Below are 23,286 nucleotides of genomic sequence, written 5' to 3'. Positions count from 1 at the left end.
TGCGCAGGGCCTGGGAAACCTTTTTTGGTGGGGGGTCCTTCTCCCTTGTTTTTAAGGACCGGCTGTGGAGAAGTGAACTCTGTCCTGGGCAGGGGTCCTGGTTGCTCCCTCAGTGTTTCCGAGGCTGTCCTAGCCAGGCTCATTCTGGTTGTTTCTTCTGCTCCACCACACTGCATGCCTTTCCCTTCCTCCCTGGCTTGCTGGTGCTGGCCGCCCCACCCCCTCTTGGCTAGCACAGCCTGTGTTTGTTATTGTAGACCTGGCACGGAGCCAGGTCTGGCTGCGAGCCAGACTTGTGGGTACAGTATGTACAGTGACTGCTCAGCCAACTTTGTCATCGTACTCGATTATTATTTTTTTTTTTTCTGATCTGGAAAGGGTGGGGTGAAAACAAGAGTTTCTGCTATGCCGGAGGAGAGAATGCACTGAATTCCGTGATGTTATTTCTGTGAGGAAGGACTCCGGTCTGGCTTGCCATACCTCTTCTGGGTCTTTCTTTTCCCTCCTGTCGTCTTCCTCTCCTCCTCACTTCTCTATCAGATGAAATCAGCCTGTAGGAGATCAACAAGGCAAGCTCTTATTTGCAGTGACTAGAATCCTAAATTTACGCTCTTAAATCAGTTTTCATTGTGTTGAAATTGACAATTTGTTTAATTAGAAGTTTGCCCTGTAGGAGGCCCTTCTGAGAGGCTGTGATCTCTCCCCTCCCCTCTCTCTTTACTTTCTCTTTTTCAGTTGTGTTGGTTTTTTTTTTTTTTTTTTTTTTTTTTAAAGACCCTAAATGGTGGTAGTGAATGTTCTGGTCTAATTGAAGTTTTGATCCCGACTTGAGTGCTATAACTACCCAGGCGTTTATAAGATCTACCTGATGATAGTTTAAATTGACCACCACCAACTCGTTTAACTGATGACTGATCTGGTCCAGCTCTGCCTTTAGAGGTGGCTTTGGGGATCAGAAGGGCTTCAGGATTGGGGGGCGTGGCTCGTCGAGGGAAGAGCAATGCCTTCCATTCAAGTTTTTGCCAAACAGTAGGTATAGGGCCGTGGCAGGGAGCTGAAGAGTCTCCCCCAGCCCACCATCCACATCCAGAGGTGAGACTCTAAAGCCTCATTCGCTGCCCTGTTCCCATTGCAGTTAGTCAGGAAGCATGCACAGGTCCCCAGCTCTTGGCTCTTGCTTTTCACAAAGAGGCGATTTCCAGCTGGGATGTGGGGCTAGACAGACCACAGGCCGTGACTCAGTGGGTTCTGAACTTGCCCAGTATAAATCTTCGAATTCGGCTTACATGAGCTTGCCGCACCTTGGCTTGACGCACTGCTGCTGGCTTTATAAACACACTACAACTGCTCGCTCTGTTTTGGACACAGCTGTTTGGTTGGAGGGGTCTGGGTGTCTAGGTGGTCAGGCCCCATCCTGGGGGTATCATTGGCTTTTGGACCGAGTGCATGCTTAATATGCAGTAATTATGGGTAAGGCTGGGCGCATTGAGCAGTGATGGATGCCACAGCATCCTTCCCCTCGAGGAACTTGGTCTAGCAGGAGGCATCGGGTTAATTATAAAACAGTGTTGAGAGAGGAGTACCAAGTGGCAAGAGGGATGGGTAGGAGAGCTTCAGACGATGCAGACCCTGCATAGACGGTGCGGGCAGTGCTCCCGAGAGATCACAGAAAGCCTGGCTGTGAGAATGAACGGCACCATTTGGAGTGGGGTCTGTGAGCAGGGTGTGTGTGGAGGACTGAGGAAGGTGTGCAGGGCCCAGGACAGAGAGACAAGACGAGGGGAAGGGTAAAGTGATTTGTAACTCGCCAGCACTGGAAAACCACTCGCTTCCTGAGACAGGAGTGACAGACAGTGCTCTTCCTTCAGAAGGGCTGCTGGGCTTTGGCTCTCGATTGACCTGGACCAATGATATTGGAAGCCCTTCCATAGGCATGACAGGTAGTCCGCGTTGGCCATGGCTGCAGTGTGGAATGTCCTAAACTTCCCCCGTTAAAATAACACTCTTTTGTGCTTGTGAGGAGTCCGCCCCTGTGACCAGCCTTGTCTTCGGACTCAGAGCGTAGTGGAGGAATGAAGGCCTGGGCTGATGATGGGCTTTACCTTTCAGCCAGAGCATGGGGTAGCCTGAGCTATCCGAGGCCTTAGTCATCCAGGAGCAGGTGAAAGTGCTAGAGAAGTTGGAGCCAGGCAAGGTTGGGTTTCTTAAGCTGCTGTGACGGGGTGAGGTGGGGGATACAAGTTGGCAAAGATCAGTGAGTTGACCTGGTTCGTTTCCTCCCTCCCCCACCTCCTACCCTCCCTCCCTCTCTCCCTCCCAGCACTTAGCTTTTGGCTTCAGGGCTCTTACAGACAGAGGGGAAGGGAAAGGAGGGCAGCTGGCAAGTCCCTGTGACTGCTAAATGAGGGGTCCCCACAGTGATCATCAGAAAGGTTGCCTTGAGTTCAAAGACGGCTTCTCAAGACCTTCAGCTGGGAGTTGGCCGGGCACATGAGAGTCTGTAGGCGCTCCGTTCACCCTGTCGCCTCTCCCGAGGATACCAGCGTTCTTTTTGCTATCAGGGTAAAACCCTCTCTCTGGACTCTTTAACTCCCTCCTGGGTCTTGAGAGGTGCCCACCCAGCGAGCATTCCTGTTGGCAGTGGGGTGTCTCAGAGGTCCACACACTGGGGTGGCAGAGAGGAACAAGCTGGGAAAACCTCCCCCCTCTCCCTCTTGAGCACACTCTTGCCTCTTCCTCTCCCTCCTCTGAATTTGGCGAGCTTCCTGAACTTTTTCCCAGAGTGGTGTCGTCACTGGCCTGCCGGCAGGTCTGGATGTTCTGCCAGCATTCCAGAGAGTTTATGATCGCTTGCAGATGCGTCTCCAAGAACACACTGTACCCAAAGCAGAAATTAATGCAGGCTTGACTGCGGTCCAAGCCCCTACACGGGAGAGAGGAGAAAGAAAACAAAAACTGTTTAATGCTGTTTATAAATTATACACTGGCTGATGAAAAATACATTTCTTTCCTGCCCTCTTCCACACTGGCCCCTTCCCTGTAGCCCCCTTCTCATCCCCCCCAACCCCGCCCCTTCTCCATTTCTGCCTCAAGAGCCTCAGCTGAGCGCAAGCGAATATGGTTTTGCTTTTTAGCTCCTGTTTTGGCTGGGATCCGAAACCCTGCCGCTGATTCCTAGCCAGAGTATTTTTCCCCTTTACCTGATGAAATACACTGATTTTTTTCCAGCCCACATGGGCTGTTTTGGGTTTTGTTGTTTGGGTGGGTAGGGCTTTTTGTTTGTTTGTTTGTTTGTTTTTTGTTTTGATTTTTTTTTTTGGGTCTGGGGTTTTGTTAACAGCGAGTGTCATACACGATGGTGCAGGGTATCATGCTCATCCCCACACACTTCTGCCCACCTTAGAGTCACTCAGTATATACCCTGAGGTCCTAAAGCCTCCAAGGCTTCATCTCAGGCTAACTGAACTGAGAAATTTGGGGAAATCCTTTACAGGTCATTGGATTGAAGAGTGTTTTCCCACCAGTTCTCTCCCAGCCCTCCCATCTCTAACCTGTGTGAGGAAGGGGTTCGAGTACCCCCCCCCCCCAGTACACACATCTCTACATAGGGCGGTGTAGCAGGACTGGAGAACTCATTCCAACGGCCCTCCTGGATCCCACACCCTACAAGCCCCCCTACCCCAATTTATTCTATAAATTCGTTTCTACATTATGTCTATCCACTTACATGGCTTTTGTGTTTTTTTAATACTGCTAATGTTTATCATTTGCCCAACAGGCTCGACAGATTTTGCTTCCTGTAGAGCATTGAGGCTTTAGAGCCCCCTCGTTGCTAAGTAGCAGTCTCTCTGTACTGTAATGGGCTGATTTTGTATTCTGTTCAGCGCTGTATCTTATTTTTGTATGCAAGACAAAGTGTTTTGATGGAGGACGATTGTAGCAGTGTCTGGAGGCTGTTTGGAGTTTTATGGGCTGTACAGTACACTGTGTGCTCTCCGAACAGAACACAGGCTGTTGAATTTTGGATTGGATTTGTCATTCTCCCCCCACCCCCCCAGAGAGGAGCCTGTCAGATAGAACATGACTTCAAGGGTGGAAGAGAGAAAGTGGGAATTATGTAATATCTCTGTCTCCTCTCTCTCTCTCTCTCTCTCTCTCTCTCTCTCTCTCTCTCTCTCTCTCTCTCTCATCCCCGAATCCCCAAAGAAGGTGGCACCCCTTTCCCATTGCAGCGTGATTTTGCACAGCTAGGTGGTGACCTTCCTATTAGGAATGAATGGTGCCGTAGAGGAGAGGGTGGGACATCTGTCTGTCGTCTGCTGTTCATTCGGAGTCTTTTCTTCTCTCGTTCCTTCTTCCATCCTGCCTAGGTTCCGCTTGCCTTTACTATTCCTTGATTTTGTCTAAGGATGAATAGATTCTCATGAGGAGCTGCAGGGCTGGGCTGGTTTTGCGGGATGGACCTGAACGCAGTGAGGTTTCTGTGTTCTCAGAGTCCTTATGCCTTCGTTGGCTTCCTACAGATACCCCCTGACAGTAGTGTGTTTCTGGGTGGACTCCCATGGCTGTCTCTTCCTCTAGCCTCTGATCCCTAGCCCTTGAGTCAGGCAGGGCCAGTGTTGTTTAGAGTCCAGGTCTGTGCCTGCCCTGCCCACCATGCTGCTGCTGCTCCTCCTTGTGTGCTCCTGGCAGGGCAGGGGTCCGTGCTGTCTCTTCCTCCTCCCTCCCCCTCCCTCCCCTCCCTCCCTCCTCCCTCCCCTCCCTCCCTCCTCCCTCCCTCCTCCCTCCCCTCCTCCTCCCTCCCTCCCTCCCTCCCCCCCCCCTCCTCCCTCCATCCGCAGGTGTTTATTTTGTCTCTCTCTGCCCCCCCATCTCCTTCCGTCTCACTTCATCTCTTTGGCACCGTCCTGTGTCTGTGTCAGCCACAGCCTCTGCTCGACACCGCTGCGTGCTTTCTGTCTCCCTTCCCGTGTCTTCATCTGTCTCTGTCACCGTCTGCCTTAGCCTGTTTTTTCTCATCTGTCTGTCGGTCCGTCTGTCTCCTCTCATACTACCCTCCGTGTTCCTGAGCTTAGCAGTTAGTTGGATACAAGTCAGAGTGGGGAACTTGGGTCATTCTGGCCCAGAGGCCTGGTGAGGACTCTCTTAACACATGACTGGAGAGAGCTTGTAGCACATGAAAGCTTACACGTGCTGGTCCCTCGCCTCGAAACAAGAGTGGGTTTGCTCAGCCATGACTTCTGTTCTGCCTAGGTCCTCTTATACACTGTTTTTAAGTGGAGTTGGTAGATAGAAGAACAGGCTTAGGTTGACAAAGTCCTTACTGGACACTGCTCCCCTGAATCCCATCGCCAGACCCCAGGCAGCCACAGGTACCTACCAGGGCCTGGAAGCCGCCAGTCAACCCTCGCTAATCCTCCTATACTGGTTTGTGATCTGGGAAAGTGTGTGGCACACAGAAGGCTTGGGTTGGTATTTTTGACTCAATGACTATCCTGTCACTAAAGCAAGGTATCTCAGTGGGTAAAGGCACCTACCATAGGCCTGGTGACCTGAGCTCAATCCCTGGAACCCATGCGAAGGTGGAAAGAGACCGGCTCATTCGCAGAGTATGTGGTGGATGTCTCTGTGCCTCGGAGAGGGAACCTGGAGGGGATGGAGGTGCGTGTAGAGCTTTAAGGTTTGCTCTGTGGAACTCAAAGATTCATCAGGTCCAGGCTAGGTGCGGGGTAACCTTGGACTGTTTGGTTAAGAAGGTAGCTCCTTGTTGGAAAGTCTGGAGAAAAAAAGCCAAAACTGAGGGGCAGAATCTTCACCAGGCACCGTGTGCACTTGTGTTTTTGTGTGTGTGTGTGGAGAGACCTAGACGAATCATTTACATGAAATACTAAAAATTGTTCCTTTGCTGTAATGGGCCCACACAGGCCATTACCTTGCAGACTTAAAAACAAAATGAGCGCACCTTATCTAGTGGCTGCCACTGACTTGTGTTTGGTTGCAAAGCCCAGGCTTTACCTTTGAGTCTGGGCTTCATTCATTGGTGGTTGTTAATTTTTAGATGTTGGTGGCAACCCCACCCCCGCCTCCTCTCTTACACACACACACACACACACACACACACACACACACACACACACACACACACACACACACACACACACACTCACTTGGATTCCTACAGGAACAAGTTAATGGATGGATGGATAGGAGTATTTCTCAACAAGACCCTAGTGAAGAACCTTTTCATTTTCAAAATAGCCTCTGACCTTTCAGGCCAACGGAGCAGAGTTTCTCTGAGGAATCCAGAGAGCCGAGGCGGAGACTCTGCGTTGACTTTGGCAGGGGGCGGAAGTTTGACTTTTTTTTTTTTAATTTAATAATTTTGGTTTCCTATGAATGGTTCTGCTCCGTGTGCAGTAGTATGCATTTTCATAACCGTCTCTTCCACTTTGGATAAAGGAAGGGAGGGGGGGAAAATAACAGCAAGCAGCATTCTGTGGGCAAAGGAAGAAAACAAGAGAATGGGGCAGAGAACAGGCTAAATTTAAAATTGTAATTGGCTGACTTCCACTGGCTTGCGGGTGTTTTAATGACTCATAATAACTTCATTTAAAACCAGCTGAGCAGAAAATAGATTGAGAGGAGCCTCAGGCCATTATGGATTTGTTTTTTTTGACAAGCTCGGTTTTCAGCAGCAAGGAAGGCTCTCAGAGAGGGCTCGGCTGCTTCTCTCTCTCTCTCTCTCTCTCTCTCTCTCTCTCTCTCTCATCTCATGACTGGGAGAGATTGTGTATATGTGTGTGTGTGTGCGTGCGTGTGTGCATACATATGTATGTGTGTGTGTGTGTGTATATATATATATATATATATATATTAAAAAAACCCAGAGATAGTGTTTTTTTTAACTCTTCCCCCTTAGCCCCTTTAAATTTTTTGTAACTGATTAAAATAGATGCCTTGGGGTATTATTTTAGCATTTTAGGATCCCTGCTCCCACACTCACTTTTGATGTGGTAAACAGAACATAAATAAAATTGTTTTTGGAAATGATTGAATTAATTAGGTAGTAAACAACTGCAAAAGCATAAATTCCCTGGGCTGGTTTGTTCCCACCCTCATCCATATTTTCCCGAGGCCCCTCCTTTCCCTCAGCCCCTCCTTCCACAGGACGGGACCCTCCTTTTTACTGGGCAAGGTTCCTCCTCTGTCACGGGGGTAGCCATTCGGTGATTCTCCTGCCCCTCATAGATCGCTGGGCTTAGGATGGGACTGGTTTTGTCCAGGAAGTTTTAGGGATTGCCAGACGAGGCTCCGACCCGCCTGTAGTTGTTTCTAAATAAAATCCTGCCTGTCTCCCGTGCTAGGCACAGAGCCAGGATGGGAGACCTGGTCCCTTCTCTCCTATCTTGTAAAGTCAGCCGGCTCAGCCCCAGGGCGCGCCTGGCTGGGCGGTGCAGGAAGCATCTTCTGTCTGATTGCCCTCAGCCATCTGCTCGCCCCTCCTGTAACCTGTCACCTTCCTCGGTTAGGAGGTTTTCATTCACTTGCCCCTTTCATGTACTCGAACCTAGGCTTCTTGGGAACATGGGATTCGTGTGTTTCTGTGTTCACTGTGCCACCTAGCATAGAAACCCCGAGTGGTGGTTAGAGCCTGTCCTTCTGTGCAAATGGGTGGGAGTGGGGCAGGAGATGTAATGGAGGTGTTCCTTTGCTGCCCCCAGCCCTGGGATCAGCTGTCTGGACCAGAAGAGGGAGGCAGAGACCTTATCCTGTTTCCTTGCCTCTCTACAGCCTAGCACACAGTAGGCCATCAGTAAATGTCTACTGAATAAAAGTAAGGCTTTGGCTGCACGGTACCAGAGTGGGACACAGAGAAAGGCACTTAATTTACTTGGGCCTGCTGTGTCCCAAGCATAGTGAAGTGCTGTCTTTCTGACGCCTGGGTGCTGCTTTAGAGATGAGGACACAGAGGCTTAACGTATCGTTACTGAGCCTAAGATCAGAAAGCCTGGGGTGGGGGGTTAGGCAGAGCTGGCTCCCTACTGGATCTCTCCCTGTGCCTGACCCTGGTTCCATACTGTGGACTGTCAACATTCTTGCTTATCTGTTTGTTAGGCTACTGGTGCCTTAGAGACTGGGGAGGTGAGACCGAGAGCAAAGATGGGGAAGGCCTAGTCTTTTGAGGCTCTGAGGTAGGAAGCACCTTATTGGCTGCTGCTCCAGAGCCTTGTACTGGGCCAGCCACCGGGAGCAGGTGTGACTCAAGCTTTTCTGCTGAGCCAGGGCGGCCTGTGTTTGGGGATCGCCTGACTCAGTCGCTCTTCTGCATTGCTTTGGGGGGGCTGGAGGAAGATGGTTCTGGAAGCATCACTAGACAGTTCATAGGTCAGTCAGCATGCAGCCCCACCTTCACAGAGAGCTTGACAGTGGCGTGCCCTTCACTCCTCTCTGTCACCATGCCCCAGTGGAGGGGAGGGAGGGAAAGAGACAGCTAGCTACCTGAGGTCTCCTATCGTCTCTTGGGGAAGGCATCCTGGGTTGGGAGTAAAAGGCATAGCCACCAAGGGCTGGCGCTCTGGAACGAGGGAGCATGTGGGATGCTCTTAAGCCCATAGACATCCAGTACATGGAGTGTGGCTTACCATGAAGGTGTGGTCTCCCTGGCCTTTCGGACCTTGTCCAGTGGAGCTGGGCCCTTTGACATGAGAATGTTTTGTCTACTCATTCGTCATCTCCAGGCGCACGCTAGGGGTGCTGGAACCTTCTCTGGAGGGGTGAAATCATCACTAGCCAGATCGTGAAGGTTAGCCAGCAGAGGAACTCGTTTGAGTTGCTATTCTGGATCGGACCCACATGTGGCTCTGTTTTAGAGGGAGGAGAACAAATACCATGTATGAACTCAGCTGTTAGCAGCTGGACTGAGGGCCAGTGTGTGCAGACCCAGGCAGGGCGCATGAGAGTTGGTGCTACTGCCTTACCTGCCTTTTGCTAGTGAGTTAACTGAAAGGATGCTATAAGAGTGGGAAGGGAAGGCTGTGTCCCCACAAGGGAAACGAATGGCCGCCATGGGAGTTTGAAGCTATGAGACTATTTCTCGTGTGTGGGGTGTGTGTGTGGGGCGGGGGGAGTAGTCTAGAAGAGGGCTGGTGGTATTTAAATGGAGAGTGGGATCCTCTGGCTGTAGTGTCCAGGAGGAGCTCAGCCATGAGGGGAGGGGTTGGGTTACTTCTCCATGGTGAAGGGAGCAAGAACAACTTTGAGCTAGGACTAGTCAGCCAGGGACCTCTGCACTTCTGCTTCTGGTGTCCACAGTGAACATCAAAGGTTTATAATCCCCCTGAGGGTCCTCAGGTACTCGAGTGTGTAGTGGTCCTCCTTAGGCACCAGTTGAGAAGCAGTCCAGTGAAAATGAAGACTGCCTGGCATGGGCGGGTGGGTCTGGACCCGTGGGTGGGGATCTGGCACCCGGTATCATCTGGCATCTCAGCTCTTGGGAGGCAGAAGCAGGAGAATTGAGAATTACAGGCCAGTTTTCACATTAGAAGGCTGAGGGCCGGGAGTGTGTTCTTTAGTAAGAGCACTTACCCAGCATGCACAAGGAGCTATGGGCAATCTCAAGCAAACCGAGAGAGGGAAAGATAGGTAGATATGGGGGTGGGTGGGGGGTTGGCAGTTCTGCAAGCTTCAGTCTGTGAGTGCAGGTCTTACAGCATTGCCTTTGGGTGAATTGAAGCTACTGGGTCACCCTGAGGACAAATGGAGGGTCCATGAGTACTTCTCCCAAGTGAACGTCACCCCAAACCCCAGACCGTCTCCTTAGGTCACATGGCAAATGCCCTCACGTGTGCATTAGTAAGACTGGGCTGGCTCCCCTGGGATGAAGGCAGGACCGAGGACTGCTGTAGGGACTTGGCTGGGTCCGGGATTCAGTAGGACACACGTGCCTCTTCCAGATTCAGCCCCCTTATCCCGGCCCCAGTAGTTGGCACACTCCCTTCTCTTTCCCCCCAGCCAAGCCCATTTGGAACAGAAGTCTTTCACTTGCCAGAGAAAAAGAAAAAAAAATCTAGAGTTCTAAACTTTTCATTAGGTAGTTGGGATAAAAAGCCTTCTGGGGTAGGCGGATTAAACCTTGTAGCTCTCTCGCTGGCTATTAGAAGCTAATTGAGCACCTAGAGCTCCTCGGCTCGGCACTGAGTTCTGCTGGCGTAATTATGCAAGGCCACAGTCATTCCAGTAACAAGGTAACTCCAGGTAAAGAGAGAAGAATACCCCGAAACTTTTGATTTTTTTCCCCCCCCAGAGTCTTCTTCCTCAGTTGCTTTCTTTAAATGAGCCTGGGACAAACAAAGCCCGGATGTGAGACTTTTGGGGCAAGCTGTTGTCTTGGGTGACGGCTCTCCCTAGCCTGAGTTCTTCCATGGAAACAGCCCAGTATGTCTGGTAGAGCCCTGCTGTGAGCTAGTTTGGTTTTGATTGAGGTTTGGGGTCTGGAGTCACACGTCGTGGAGTGGAGGAGGTAGGGGAGCGTCCTCCACTTGGGAGATGACCCAGCAGTAAAGTGGTTGAATAGGACCAGGGCAGTGTCTTCCCCAGGCATGGAGGGCAGGTGCTGGGCACAGGTAATAAGGTGGATGGTTACTTTGTGTCTGTCTGGACATCTGTCCAGTGCAGGTGGGTAAGGCATCAGTCTAAAAGACTAGAATCAGCTAGGCACGAAGGATTCTTATACTGTGGTTTATTGGTGACTATATTTCCTCTGTCAGGACATCTTTCCATTGAACCCTGCCGCTATCCAGATTCAGGAGCTATGAGTGGGGCTGCTCCCCTCAGGGCTTGGGCTTAGCAGGTGCCAATTGGACCTTGAATATGTTTTGGAAGGAGCCCTAGGGCATGGCCATGATCCTGTCCTCTGGGTGGCCCTGCCTGGCCTCTGGCCTGCCACCCATCAGCATTGAATCATGCCCTTAAGAGAACAGCATGTAACTAGGCTTCCCAATATAGTCCCTGCCCCACAAGGTGACAGGAAGTCATTGTCACTCAGGCACTCCATCTTCTGACACCACATGGCCAGGCCTGGCTCTCTTCCTTCCTTCACAGTTCTGCACAGCCATGGGGGCCTCTGTAAAGCCGGGTTTTTTTCTTTCAGTTTTTCAGTGAGCCAGTCTCCCTCCCAGTGCTGTTTTCAAGCCTCTGCCTTGAGCCTCCGGCCTGGACTGAATTGTTCTCACCGTCTCTCCGCAATTATAACTTTGTCACAGTCAGAGGCCGGCTGAATGGAGGCAGAAGTGTGGTGTTTGGTTAAATTGTAAAATTAGCTAGGAAAGTTAATGGAGCATCTCTGCCTCTGCCTTTCAAAACGCAGGACTCTGAGGAAGGTGCTTCAGGTACCTCGCCTAAGAAGGATAAGGGGTGGGCGGGCGGTGGGGTGGGGTCCAGCCCGGCACGGTGGCAGGCACATGCTTTAGAATCTCAGCACTTAGGAGTTGAGACAGAAGGAGGAGTATCGTGAGTTTGAAACTAGCTTAGATCACATAATGAGTAGCAGGGTTAACCAGGATTGTCTCCAGAACAAATAGAGAAGGAAAGGGGAGGGGGGAGCTTTTGGCTCCCCAGACGTTCGTAAGGCCTTTCTCCAGTCCATATTTTGCGGATAGAGCCATGCTCTCTTCTTGTCTCAACTCTGTGAGCTACCACTTCTCCAGCTCCAAGCGGTACCGCTTGCCCACTTGCAAATGCTGACCCTCCTGCTCTGGAAGTCACCGTCGTCGCAGAGGTGCGTGTGGAAGCGCTGCCAACAGTCTATTTTCTGCGCGCACCGAATTCGCAGGTCCTCTAATTACACCAAACAAACCGCTCTGTTTTCATGCAGCCATTCGATGTCATTTTAGTTGTCAGGAGCGCTTTAATAATGCCGTGGGCTTTGCCCTGGACATAGTCCCCCACACCCCCTGAACCTTTTGTAGAGTGTGAACCAGAAACCGCCAGTCATGTCCCCCAGTTGGGGAGATGGACATTAATTGTGACAGGCAATATTTTTGTTTTGAGAAATGTGGCGCCTTAAGCCTTCTGAATTTTGAGCCTGAAGCCAGCAGTGCTGGGGTTGTAATGTAACACCTCAATTATGGTGCAGGGGGCCAGGGAGCCAGACTCTGCAACCTACAAGGTTCCTTAGATCCATGGCTGGAACCGCAATTAGGGTTGCAGAAACACCAAAGGCAAGCCAATGAGTGTCATTTCTAACCGGTTTGAACTTTTTACTACTCCCTAACATCAGAAGCACCCGGCTAGAGAGCTCACTTCTTGTCCTCAATAAAGCGATTAAGTTGAATGGGTGTTGGGGAGTTTTTAGGCTGAGAAGGGCTAAAAATAGGCCCACTCTGTTTTCTGAAAGCCACAGCAGGCCTGGAAAGGCTGGCAGCCTCTAGGTGCCACTGAGAGGGTCGGAAGAAGGGAGAGGGATTGCAGCAGGCCTTTGGGGTGCAAGGTCTGAGGTGGGGTAGTGGGAGTAGAGGCAAGGAGATCAGGGAGAGGGGCTTCTTCTAGCTGCCTCCAGAGTAGGGTCATTAGCAGCAAAGGTGGTGTGGTTGCTTCTCTCTTCATTCAAAGAATCCTCCAGGAGAGAGGGGATGGGAAAAGAAAATGAAAGTATTAATTCTAAATGATTGGCAGCTCCAAATTTTAGAATGGATTGCCAGGCCTAAGTTTAACCTATTTAGCCCTTACCCTGTTGACATCTGCTGTTCTAGGTAAAAGGTTCAGTAGGGGGGGTGAGTAAATGCTCCTGAGTATCATCAGAGAAGGTGGAGGTGGGGGAACCCTGAGGGAGGGTGCTTTCAGAAAGCCCCCCATGTACCAGGGATGTCCAGGAGTGAAACAGAACGACTTTTTGGTAGCTGAAGGTCAACCAAGACAACCATGTCTGCTTTAGTCTTTTGAGAGCGGTGTCATTTGTTAACATGAGAGCCCACTTCTCTACTTTGAGGGAAATCTATTGTTTCTTGACAGGGCATTTTGCCACCATAGATGCCGAAAGGAGAATGTTGGAGGAGACAGCTTAGCTTGGACACTGGGGAGACCTGGGTGTTGCTTCCAGGTGGCATTTCTAGAAGAGAAGTGTTGAAATATGATGACTACTTAAGGGAAATCACACACACACACACACACACACACACACACACACACACACACACACCGTTGCAAGTGGCATTGGAGAGAGATGGAAGGAATAGGGAGAGAGTGGAAGATTCTAGAAAGAGAGGGGATATGAGAATCGTCTGTACAGAGATTCCCAAATGGATCTACATGTTATGAGAAGATCCTCCTAGGTGAGAAAAGAAGAAACAGGAAGGGAGGACTAGAGTGCTCCTGCAGGAGGCAAGCCTCTCACTTCTGGAACATTAGTCCAAACTCAGTGGGAGCGTCAGGGAATGCTGGGACCGTGGCAATGGCACACACAAGCTTGACGTTTTAGAGGATAGGCAGGGTTCTAATCCTGACTTGGCGTCTTTGGAGTAGCCCTGGTTTCCTCTCCTCCCCCACTCCCTTTTTGAGGCAGAGTTTCACTCTATAGACCAGGCTGCCCTCAAACTCACAGGGATTCTTCCTGCCTCTCCCTCTGAGTGCCCATACCTGGCTGGTTTCCTTTTGTTTCTACTGCCTTGTGAATTTTACCCCAAGAAGCATGATCTGTGCATGCAGAGGTGTGTGTGTGTGTGTGTGTGTGTGTGTGTGTGTGTGTGTGTGTGTGTGTGTGTGTGTGTGCTCACATGCATCTAGGATATCAGCCTGGGATCAAGGAGTCTGCGGGTTCTACAGAAGGAGTGTGGTGTTTAAGGACGATAAGAGGAGGTCAGAGGCTCAGGTGACCGACAGCTTCGGGGATGCTTGACGCCAGGAGAACCCTCTCACTTGTCTGAACTGCTCACCTGAGCATCCCAAAGTGAGCTCATCAAGGAAGACTTGTTTTTGTTGTTGTTGTTGTTGTTTTTTGTTTTTTGTTTTTTTGGGTTTTTTTGTATCATATAAAATGACTGAAATTCCTGTTGTCGTTTCCCTGGTTTTAAAAAAGAGAGCAGTGTCAACTCCCTTAGGTAAAACCGCTTCCAACACCTGAAAGTCCTGTGTCCCTGGTGCTCAGAACTCAGCCTCCATTGTGGCCCTTTTCGGTGCATCCTGGGCCCTGGCTAATGATTGCTCCAGCACTGGACTCTGGTCCCCCTGTTCCATCAGTCCACCTGATAGATCAGAGTATTTGCACCAGGGAGATTTCCTCGCTGAACTGAGGAACCCAGACCTCACTGGATTCAGCCAGTCAGCGTTCCCCTTTGTACACATTATCACGCTTTCTTCGATGTGACCTTCCCGATGCATTTCTTCCTACCCCACTCCATTTAGGTTTTCTCTCGTAAACTTTAGAACTTACAGAGTGGGAGGCAAGGCTCACCCATGCTCTAACAGCCCAGGTGGTGATGGAGATCCGGGATGAATTTTCTTTGTTGGTTTTGGGGACATCTTAGTTGTTCTTGAGCTGGTAATTTACCAGACTGCGTGAAAGTGGACTTGTCGTCTTTCCCAAGCAGTGGGATGTGTATACGAAGGCATCGAGGTCGGGTCTCATCTACCTAAGCCATTCATTCACTTTCAGTAATGGGCTCTCCTCTCAGGATCTGAGGATACAAGGAGGTACAAACCTGGGGGCTGTTATTCATGTGCTTGAGGATATGAAACTAGCTTGTCACCACCCTAGTGACGATGACTTGGGGACACCTACTCTGCCTCCGGTTCTTCAGTTTCTTATTTAAACTGTTGTATGAAGGGAACAGTCTCTGTGAAAAGAGAGATGTAAGGCTTCAGCGTTTAAACTGTGCCACTGATAATGCAAGGACTCCAACGTCACGGCACTGTAGGACTTCCCTGGGCTCCACCATTGAGCCTTGGTCCCCACCAGTATAATACGTATGTAATGTGCGTGGAAGGATGCCTCACCTTCCATAGCTCTTAGAGTAGGAGGCATTCACGGGCTTTGATTATCCAGTCATGGGAGATACCTGGGGGAAGAGGGTCTGAGACTATAGTCAGGTGAGACGCTCCAAATCGGCACTCTTAGACTTGAAGAAAAGGAAGAGGAGGGTGTGTGAGGGTGTGTGTGTGTGTGTGTGTGTGTATGTGTGTGTGTGTGTGTGTGTGAGAGAGAGAGAGAGAGAGAGACAGAGAGACAGAGAGAGAGACAGAGAGAGACATTGATTTACAATCAGTTTGGGTTTTCTTTGTAATAATTCAGTAGTCAGTGGGCTTGCGTGTTACCTTCTGGGTGGCTAGAAGCTAGTGAGGATGTTAAGCATCGCCCATGACGGGAACAGACTGGAGAGGCTCCTCGTTCCTGACTTCCCAGACCCTGTCTGTCCTTGAAATTGTTGCTTTGCGCTGGGGTCCTGTAGGAAGCACAGTGCTTAGTGACGCTTTTGCTGACTGAAGAATCATCAGAGTAGATGACTTCTCTCTCTCTCTTTTCACTTTTCTGGGGTGAAAAGATGTATCCTAACTGTTACAGTTTGTTCCTGGTACATACAGGACACGACTCATTCATTCAGGGTGATAGCTAGGGACGGTTGAGTTGAGACTTGAACCTAGCTCTCTTTGACTCTAGAATGCATGTTTTTAATAGCATTACTATTCAGCTTTCTACTGTATGGTGTGTGTGTGAGTATGTGTGAGTGTGTGTGCGCGTGTGATTGTGTGAGTGTGTGAGTGTGAGAGTGTGTGTGTGCATGTGATTGTGTGAGTGTGAGAGTGTGTGTGCGTGTGATTGTGAGTGTGAGTGTGTGTGTGCATGTGAGTGTGAGTGTGTGTGTGCATGTGATTCTGAGTGTGTGTGTGCGATTGTGTGTGTGAGTGTGTGTGCGTGTGATTGTGAGTGTGTGTGTGCATGTGATTGTGTGTGTATACGTGTGATTGTGTGTGTGAGTGTGTGTGCATGTGATTGTGTGTGTGAGTGTGTGTGCATGTGATTGTGTGTGTGAGTGTGTGTGTGTGTGTATGCATCCGCACACCATCAGGATAGACTCTGATAACGAAGAACTATGGCAGAAGTTCTTTCAAAGCATTTCTGGTTTCACATGGGAAGAATATGGAACGAGGTGTTGTTCTTCCTATGGGATCTGAGACAGAGACTCTCGGATTCCTACAAACTCTGAGGACACTGGGCACCATGTTGCTCCTCCAGCTACAGTAGTACATTAGCATTGTTCTCTCAGATCTAGCAGTGCCTTGGTGTTGTCCCAAACCCACCCCAAGGTTTCATCTTGTGTGGAGTGGACCCCGAGCTCCACACAGGGTACCAGCATTTTCCCAATTCAACAATTGGATCTCCCCTCGGCCCCCACTTAACTCATAGGACGCCCGCCACACCCAGACACACATTTGGCTTTCTGCACCTTTGATTCGAGACCTTGCACCCCTGGCACCTCTACCTCCTGTGCTACAGTGAGTATGGCCAGTGTCCACACTGCTGTCAAGGACAGCACCATAGAGACACACCCCGGGCCACCCTGGGCCTGATGGGCTTCCACTCGGCGGCATCTGCCCACCTGTCCCTCCTTTGCTGTCCTGTGTCCCTTGCAAAAACTGATCCTTCCCGGGTTTTTTATTTTGTTGATAAGGGAGAAGGCGAGAGCTAGGGAGAGCGAAGCGGGTGTGAGGCTGCAGGCAGCTCTCTCCGGGAGTACACAGCTCCTTGAGGGAAGGAACACGCAGTGCTGGCCTTTGGAACTGGCAGCCAGTGTGCTGTTCTCTGTCTGATAAGAGGTACTGTAAATAAAACTGTACACCGTGGCCTGTTGTAAAATGCCCGAGTCTGTACGCATTGTTCTGACGGCTTGGGCTTTTTTTGGGTCTGCTGTTTTGGTACACTCTGTACTTCCTTATGTAAGCAGGCATGCATATCTCATCAGAACATTCAAGATGTTTATTTTAAAATTGAGAGGAATTAAAAAAAAAAAAAAAGGACACACTACTCAACATCAGATGCTGGCAAGGCACTAGATGTCCCCACCCCCAACCCCTCGGCGGTTCCTTTTTCAAAGATTATTATTAGCTTGGGGGTTGTGGAGGCTTTGAAGAGGGAGGGGTTTTTGAAAAATTTTTTTCTTTCTTTTGGCTTCAGCCTTGCTTCCCTAGAGAGACATCCCTCTGCATTTGAATGCGTGTAGTATCTTTTACTGATTTCTAGATACTCAGATCTCTAACCCCTACTCCCCGCCCCATTTTTGGTTTAGGAAGATGAGGGAGAAGGTTCTGTGCTTTGCCAAAAAGACTAGGCCAGAGGAGGAGACCGTCGTGGGAGTGTCCCAGCTTCCACTGGGCCTCACCTCTGCTGCCATTGGGATGCTAGCATTTGGGGAAATCTTTGTGCTTTTGCTTGTGCCTTTGACCGGTCTTGATTTGATACTTGTGACTCAGGAATATGGGGGCGGGTGGGGGTTCAGGGTGGGACCACCCCCCTTTCCCTTTGCTGAAACCTTAGACTAGCTCCAACCTCAGCCAAGCTGTAGTGCCTACATCTTTTCTCCTCACCAAACCTTTATCTATTTACATTCACCTGTGGCCTCTGTCTAACCTGGGCGGTACCAGGAAGTCGGGGCACAGAAGAGAAATAGTGGAAAACCCTGACTATTCAGGCAACTCTCTACCTCAGTGTGATACTGAGAGCTTTCTTGGCCCTTATCCTTGGGAATCTGGCAGGAACAAAGTTGTTTGTTTGTCTGTCTGTCTCTAACAGTCAGGCTTATTGACTCCCCAGGTTAACTTTAAAGGTGAGGTGTCCCCCAAAGCAAATCGCTGCCAGCCAGTGAGTATCCATCCTGGTCTCCTGAGGGAAGTCTGCCTGGGGATGGGAATATACAGAAGGGAAGGAGTTTGCTGTTGTGAGGTGCACAGTGGGCCAAGAAGAAACGGGAGCCCCATTTTTCTAACCCTTTCTTCTTTTCCTTCGAGCTTCCTGAGTCCCAGTCAGAAACAAACATGTCCTAGAGTTTCTACAGAGGGGCTGTAGAGAGCCCAGAAGGTAGAGTCAGGATTTTGCCACACTCAAATCAACAGCTTGGCAGTGTTCTCAGTGCCCACAGTCTCCTTCCCAGGCCAATTGTATACCAAAGTCTACCCCCATAGAGCTTACAGTGTGCTGGGGAAGGCGGGATAGAAACCGGAAGCAGACCGGAAGCAGGAGGCTATAGATTTAAGAGTTGAATAACTGAATTGCTGTGGATGCTGAAGTATTGGTCCTATGACAGATTTTTCTGTTCCTCTCAACAAAACAATCACTCCCTTTTGAGAGAGACAGAGACAGACAGAAACACAGACACAGAGACAGAGAGACAGAGACACAGAGACAGAGACAGAATTAATTTTGAATTAATGTCTTTACAGATGTAAGATTCACCTTACATAGAATAAATGGCCCTCAAATACCATTGCATTGAATCTCAGTAAAACCAATCATACCTTAATTACAAAAAAGGCAGTGCTTGAAAGGAATGCTGGGTGGTGATGACGGCGTAGCTGCTGTGTACGGACCTCTGGTTCCACCCACAATCCACTTGACCCACTTGCTAACTCTCTGAGGGACCTACCTGATCCCATTTTACAGATGACGTGGCGTGCTCATCGTTAGAGCTCCCTGAGTGTCGTAGCTGCTGAGTTCCTCTGCCAAATTAGAACCACTCCATCGGACCCAAGTTCCAAGTTCCTTAGCATAACACGGTCACCTTGGGAGGTATTAACAACACCGGTGGTCTCTAAGCAGCAAGGAGTTTCGTTTTTATTAATATTTGGCATCTGCCTCAAAGAAACAACAGGTCAGTGAGATGGCACTCTGCATTAAGGAACTTGTCGCCAAACCTGAGAACCTCAGTCCTATCCCTGGGACCCACACAGTGAGAGACCTGAGCGTCACATTCCCTCTGTAGCATGCCCCATCCCACCCCACCACAGGAAGTTAAAATGTAATAAAAAATTAAAGAGAATTAGACAGATAGAGCCAAACCCGTTTCCTAGCCAGAGAAGCCCTAGGTTCATTAAGGCGAGAAGACAAGAGTCAGACTTGAGTGATGTCCACAGCATCAGGTGTCTGACTCAGGCCTGGGCCCTGGTTCTCCTTGGTTCACTGTGATTGACAGAAGGCTTGGATGGGTCCAGCCCCCTCCTTCCTGTTACTGACCCTCTTCCATTTAAGGTCCCTTTCTCAACTCTGCCTGCTGCCCCTCTCACAGACCCCTACTTCTGTCCAGCCTGGTCTCCTTGCTCTTTCTTTGTGAAGAGGCTATCTCACGGCAGCTGCCTTGTTTCTTCCTGCTTCCTCTCCTCTTCTTTCCTCACAAAGATGCCAACTCATCGGAGGCTGCTGCTATGCCCTCCCTAAAACATGAGCCCTGCCCTTTGTTCCTCCTACCCTAGCGAGGCTCTGTATCATACACTACTACCTGACTTGTTTATTCCTTCCTTCCTTCCCTCCCTCCCTCCCTCCCTCCCTCTCTCCCTTCCAAAATGCTTTTGTGTCTTGATCATAAACTCCATGAGGACACTACCACCCACTCCTGGCGTTATTGATGGGTACCCATGAAAGTCTCATGTGGGAAGGATGTGACAGTCATGACCATTTCGGAGCTGTGGTCCCCGGAGTCCTTTTGGCTCTGGGCTGAGCCCCAGGGCATTTTGTGTGGGTAAACGATGCTGTGAGACCCATGTGCACCCACTCTCCGCTGGCGTGGCCAATTTTAACACCCGATCCCCCACCCTCTCCATTGATGCTTTCTAAATGTGTCAGAGGCTGTATGATGTCGCTGTGGTACGTTTCAGGAGTGGCCGTGTGGCTTATCCACATTTGAGTTGCTTTGAATGCAAACCTGACATTGTATGGAAGGCAGCAGTGAACAACATATGCACAGTAAACAGGCAGAGACTGTCTTATTGATTAACAGATGAGGCCTCTATTATCGATCTAGGCTCGGCGAGGAAATTTATCACTTTTAATTTCAGGGCTGCCAAATATTTCTGCCTCTGAGCCAGCCATTACAGAGACAATTTAACGTACAGCCTACTTGGGAGAGGGGATTTCATCAGACGCGTTCTGCCATGGTCTCAGATCCTCACCCTAGAGAGCCTGGGGTGCAAGTGTCTCTGGGAGGGAGCCAGCAGTGGGAGCCACCGTCTGTGGTCCCAAGTAGAACATGGAGGCTGAGTTGGAGTCCCTTGGGGAGAGCTTAATGTCGTGACTTGGGTGAGTGCCGAGTGAGGGGGACCTTGAAGGCCACCAGACATGGTCAGGCTGTGGATTGAGGAAGTAGTCATTTAGTAGATGCTATGTGCTGTCTGTTTTTTATCTCCATCTGAACCCTGGGTGATAGTATACATTCGCCCTTCGCTGCCTCCCCCTCCTTCCTTTCTCTGCTCATCCGCCATGAAAGTGAGACGCCCCCTACAGCCCCATTGATGGCTGTTTCTCAGAACCTCTCCACGCAGCTTCCCTTTGAAGCTCGCAGCACTATTGGGTTCCTAACTCGATTAGGATTATGACTACAGGGCTCCAAAGCCATGGCGGAGCCCATGAGGTGCCCACCCCTCCCGGTCTTTCTTTAGGGAGCGGTGAGAACAGACAGAACCAAAGAGAGTCAGATCCCTCGCAAATCCACAGAAAATCATTGACGGCTAATGATTCAGGATGAGGGGAAGTTGCTCATTGTGAGGGAGCTGGAACTCCATCCAGCCCCACCTTCCCCATCCTGACCCTCTCCGCCTTTTGAAGTATTTCCTGTGTATTCCCTCCCCAGAACATGGATGAAAGTGGTCTTAGCCGTCATCTCCAAACACACAGATGCCGTTTTGCTACCATCCTCACAGACATTTTCTTGGCTTCATTTTCAAAGCTCTGTAAGCCTTGGGCCAGGTGCTTGGCCTGAGAATATCCTGTGGCTTTCGGGGACACCCAGAGGTGGCTGTCACAGGCCTTCTCCTGCCTCCAGGTACAACTCAGCCCCAGTCACCTGAGGCCCATGACGGTAATTACTCTGAAGTCTCTTCAGGACCATCATACCTGCCCTGGAGAGCTTTCACTCCGTTACCCAGTCAGCTCTTGTGCTGAGCACAAACTAGGGTACAGATAGCCCATTTGTTACTTGGGAATAGGGGGCCAGTGAGGCTGGGATCCTCTTGCACTAAAGCTCTGTACTCAACCATTGACAAGAACCGTTCTTTGATGCTTAAGTCTCTGTGTTTTGATTCCTATTCCCTAAGGCACAGATTTTTAAATTTATTCTTTCAAGACAAATTCTTTCTTTGTAGCCCAGGATGACTGGAACTCACCATGTAGCCCAGGCTGATCCTAAACTTATAATCCATTCTGCCTCATTTTCCTGAGTGCTAACCTTACAAATCATGCGTGTACAACCATGTCTGTCCAATCATGTCTGTCCTTGATTTTTTTTTTTAAAACAAGTACTGAAACGGTTTTTTCCAAGTGCAGTTTGACATGAAACCCTGATATATAAAATGGGTAATGGGATTTGGTTTTGTTAAGTTGTCGCGAGGCGCTGAGGTGCTTGCCTAGTTATCCATAAGGCTTCTTTGTAGACGGAAGAGGCTGACGATAAGGAGGATTGAGATGTCAGAAGCCAGGCTGTAGAGGTGACATCTCTGTCCTCCCTCCGTTCCGTGTTCGGCTGGCACGTCCCTAACCTCTCTGAGTTTGTGGTTATTCATGCACTGAACAGGGTCCAGCCGTGGTGGAGACTCCAGATGCTGTTGTTAGGACTTGATGTAGTCATGTATGGTCAGCATTCAGCATCGAGCCTGGTATATAGGAAATCCATGGGAAATCCTAGGTGGATGGAGAAAAGCAGTGGGGGCTGCCAACGTGCAAAAATGTCCGGCTCTTCTGTTACAAGGCTATAAGGTATACTTGGACACTTACCAAGACCCTTGGGCACACAAAAGGAAGAGCTCGGACACTTTGAGCAGTACAGAGCAGATCGGAAGGGACAGGACAGAGAGAGCTGGAAGGTGCCCTTGATGCGTAGTCTTGACCATGAAATGACATTGAATAAGCAGTAGAGAGCCTAGAACGGAGACACAGGGGAGCCAGGTATAGACTAAAGGTGCTAAGGGGCAGCCTGGCTGTGGAGTTGTTTGGCTCACTGGGTCAGGTTATGGAAGACCCTGAGGTAAAACGAAGGGATTGAGAACCAGTACAAACGGGAAGTTTCTTATATGAAGAGGGGTGAGGAGTTATGTGAGGATGACCAGTAGACGACCAGACCGTGTAAACCCAACCTCGAGTCTTCCGGTGTTTCAGGCATGATACTGCAAAGGTCAGGATAGGTGGGGTTGGTCCCCACACAGTGGAGCAACCCATATTGAAGATGTTTTGAAGAAAAAGCACCAAGACTTGAAACTGGCGACCCTTAGGTGACATGCAGAAAGCTACAGAGCCAGTGGTGTCCTGTTTCATGCTGACGTGCTGCCACCCTTGCTTTGAGCTCTGTGAATATGGCTCCTGCTTGGCTCTAAGAATATTGATGGAGTTTAGCTTGTCATAGGCGCCCACCGTGAGTCAGGCAGATACATCTGTAGACAAGATGATAATGGCTTCTCAGGGAGTCAGGCTCACAGGGTGTAGTAGCGACAGAAAGATGAGTCACCTTTCCAGGCTCTGAGGACACAGGCTCAAAGAAGAGGCTTCAGTGATGACTGGAGATTTAAGGTCTAAGGGACACAGGGAGGCAGAGGAGGCAGGAAGAACGGGGACGAGTGTGGAGGAAGGCAGCCCCTTCAGAGAGTCAGCACAGCTGAGGTGGAAGAAGAAGCATGAACAAGTATGCCAGCAAGAGCTGGGTGCATCCTCGGGAGGAGTTTGGACATAATCCTCAAAATCCAGCAGAGCTGACCTTTCATCATCACGGGGTGTCTTACCTAGACTGTCTTAATTTGTCTCAGTCATGCTGGTTTTTTTTCTCCTCCTCGGGGAGAACCTGTCCAAGGCAGTCTGCGCTACCTACTGGGCCTATGTATTATCTGAGTCTGAATCTTCATAGGTCTCCTGGGTGTTCCCCTAGGACCCAGGACACTCCCCACCCTCTGGACTATGGTTCTAATGTTAACCATTTCTTTCTTTCAGCGGGTGCCAAAGCCTTTGTATGTGATCAGTGTGGCGCCCAGTTCTCAAAGGAAGATGCCCTGGAGACACACAGACAGACCCATACTGGTGAGTGTCCCTGACTTCATTCCCTGACCATC

General features: G+C 49.9%; 1 protein-coding gene across 2 annotated transcripts in view; it reads left to right on the top strand.

Annotated features, from left to right (window-relative positions):
- Positions 1-23,286, top strand: part of Zbtb16 (zinc finger and BTB domain containing 16) — a 179,530-nt gene that overhangs the window by 96,073 nt on the left and 60,171 nt on the right. For both annotated transcript variants that reach the window (XM_032909267.1, XM_032909268.1), the window contains exon 4: positions 23,168-23,254. In XM_032909267.1, coding sequence (XP_032765158.1) covers positions 23,168-23,254 — 87 coding nt within the window. The remainder of the gene's footprint in view (positions 1-23,167; positions 23,255-23,286) is intronic.

The sequence above is a fragment of the Rattus rattus genome, chromosome 8, assembly GCF_011064425.1.
Source record: "Rattus rattus isolate New Zealand chromosome 8, Rrattus_CSIRO_v1, whole genome shotgun sequence".
Taxonomy (NCBI): Eukaryota; Metazoa; Chordata; class Mammalia; order Rodentia; family Muridae; genus Rattus; species Rattus rattus.
This window is presented reverse-complemented; position numbering and strand designations above follow the sequence as displayed.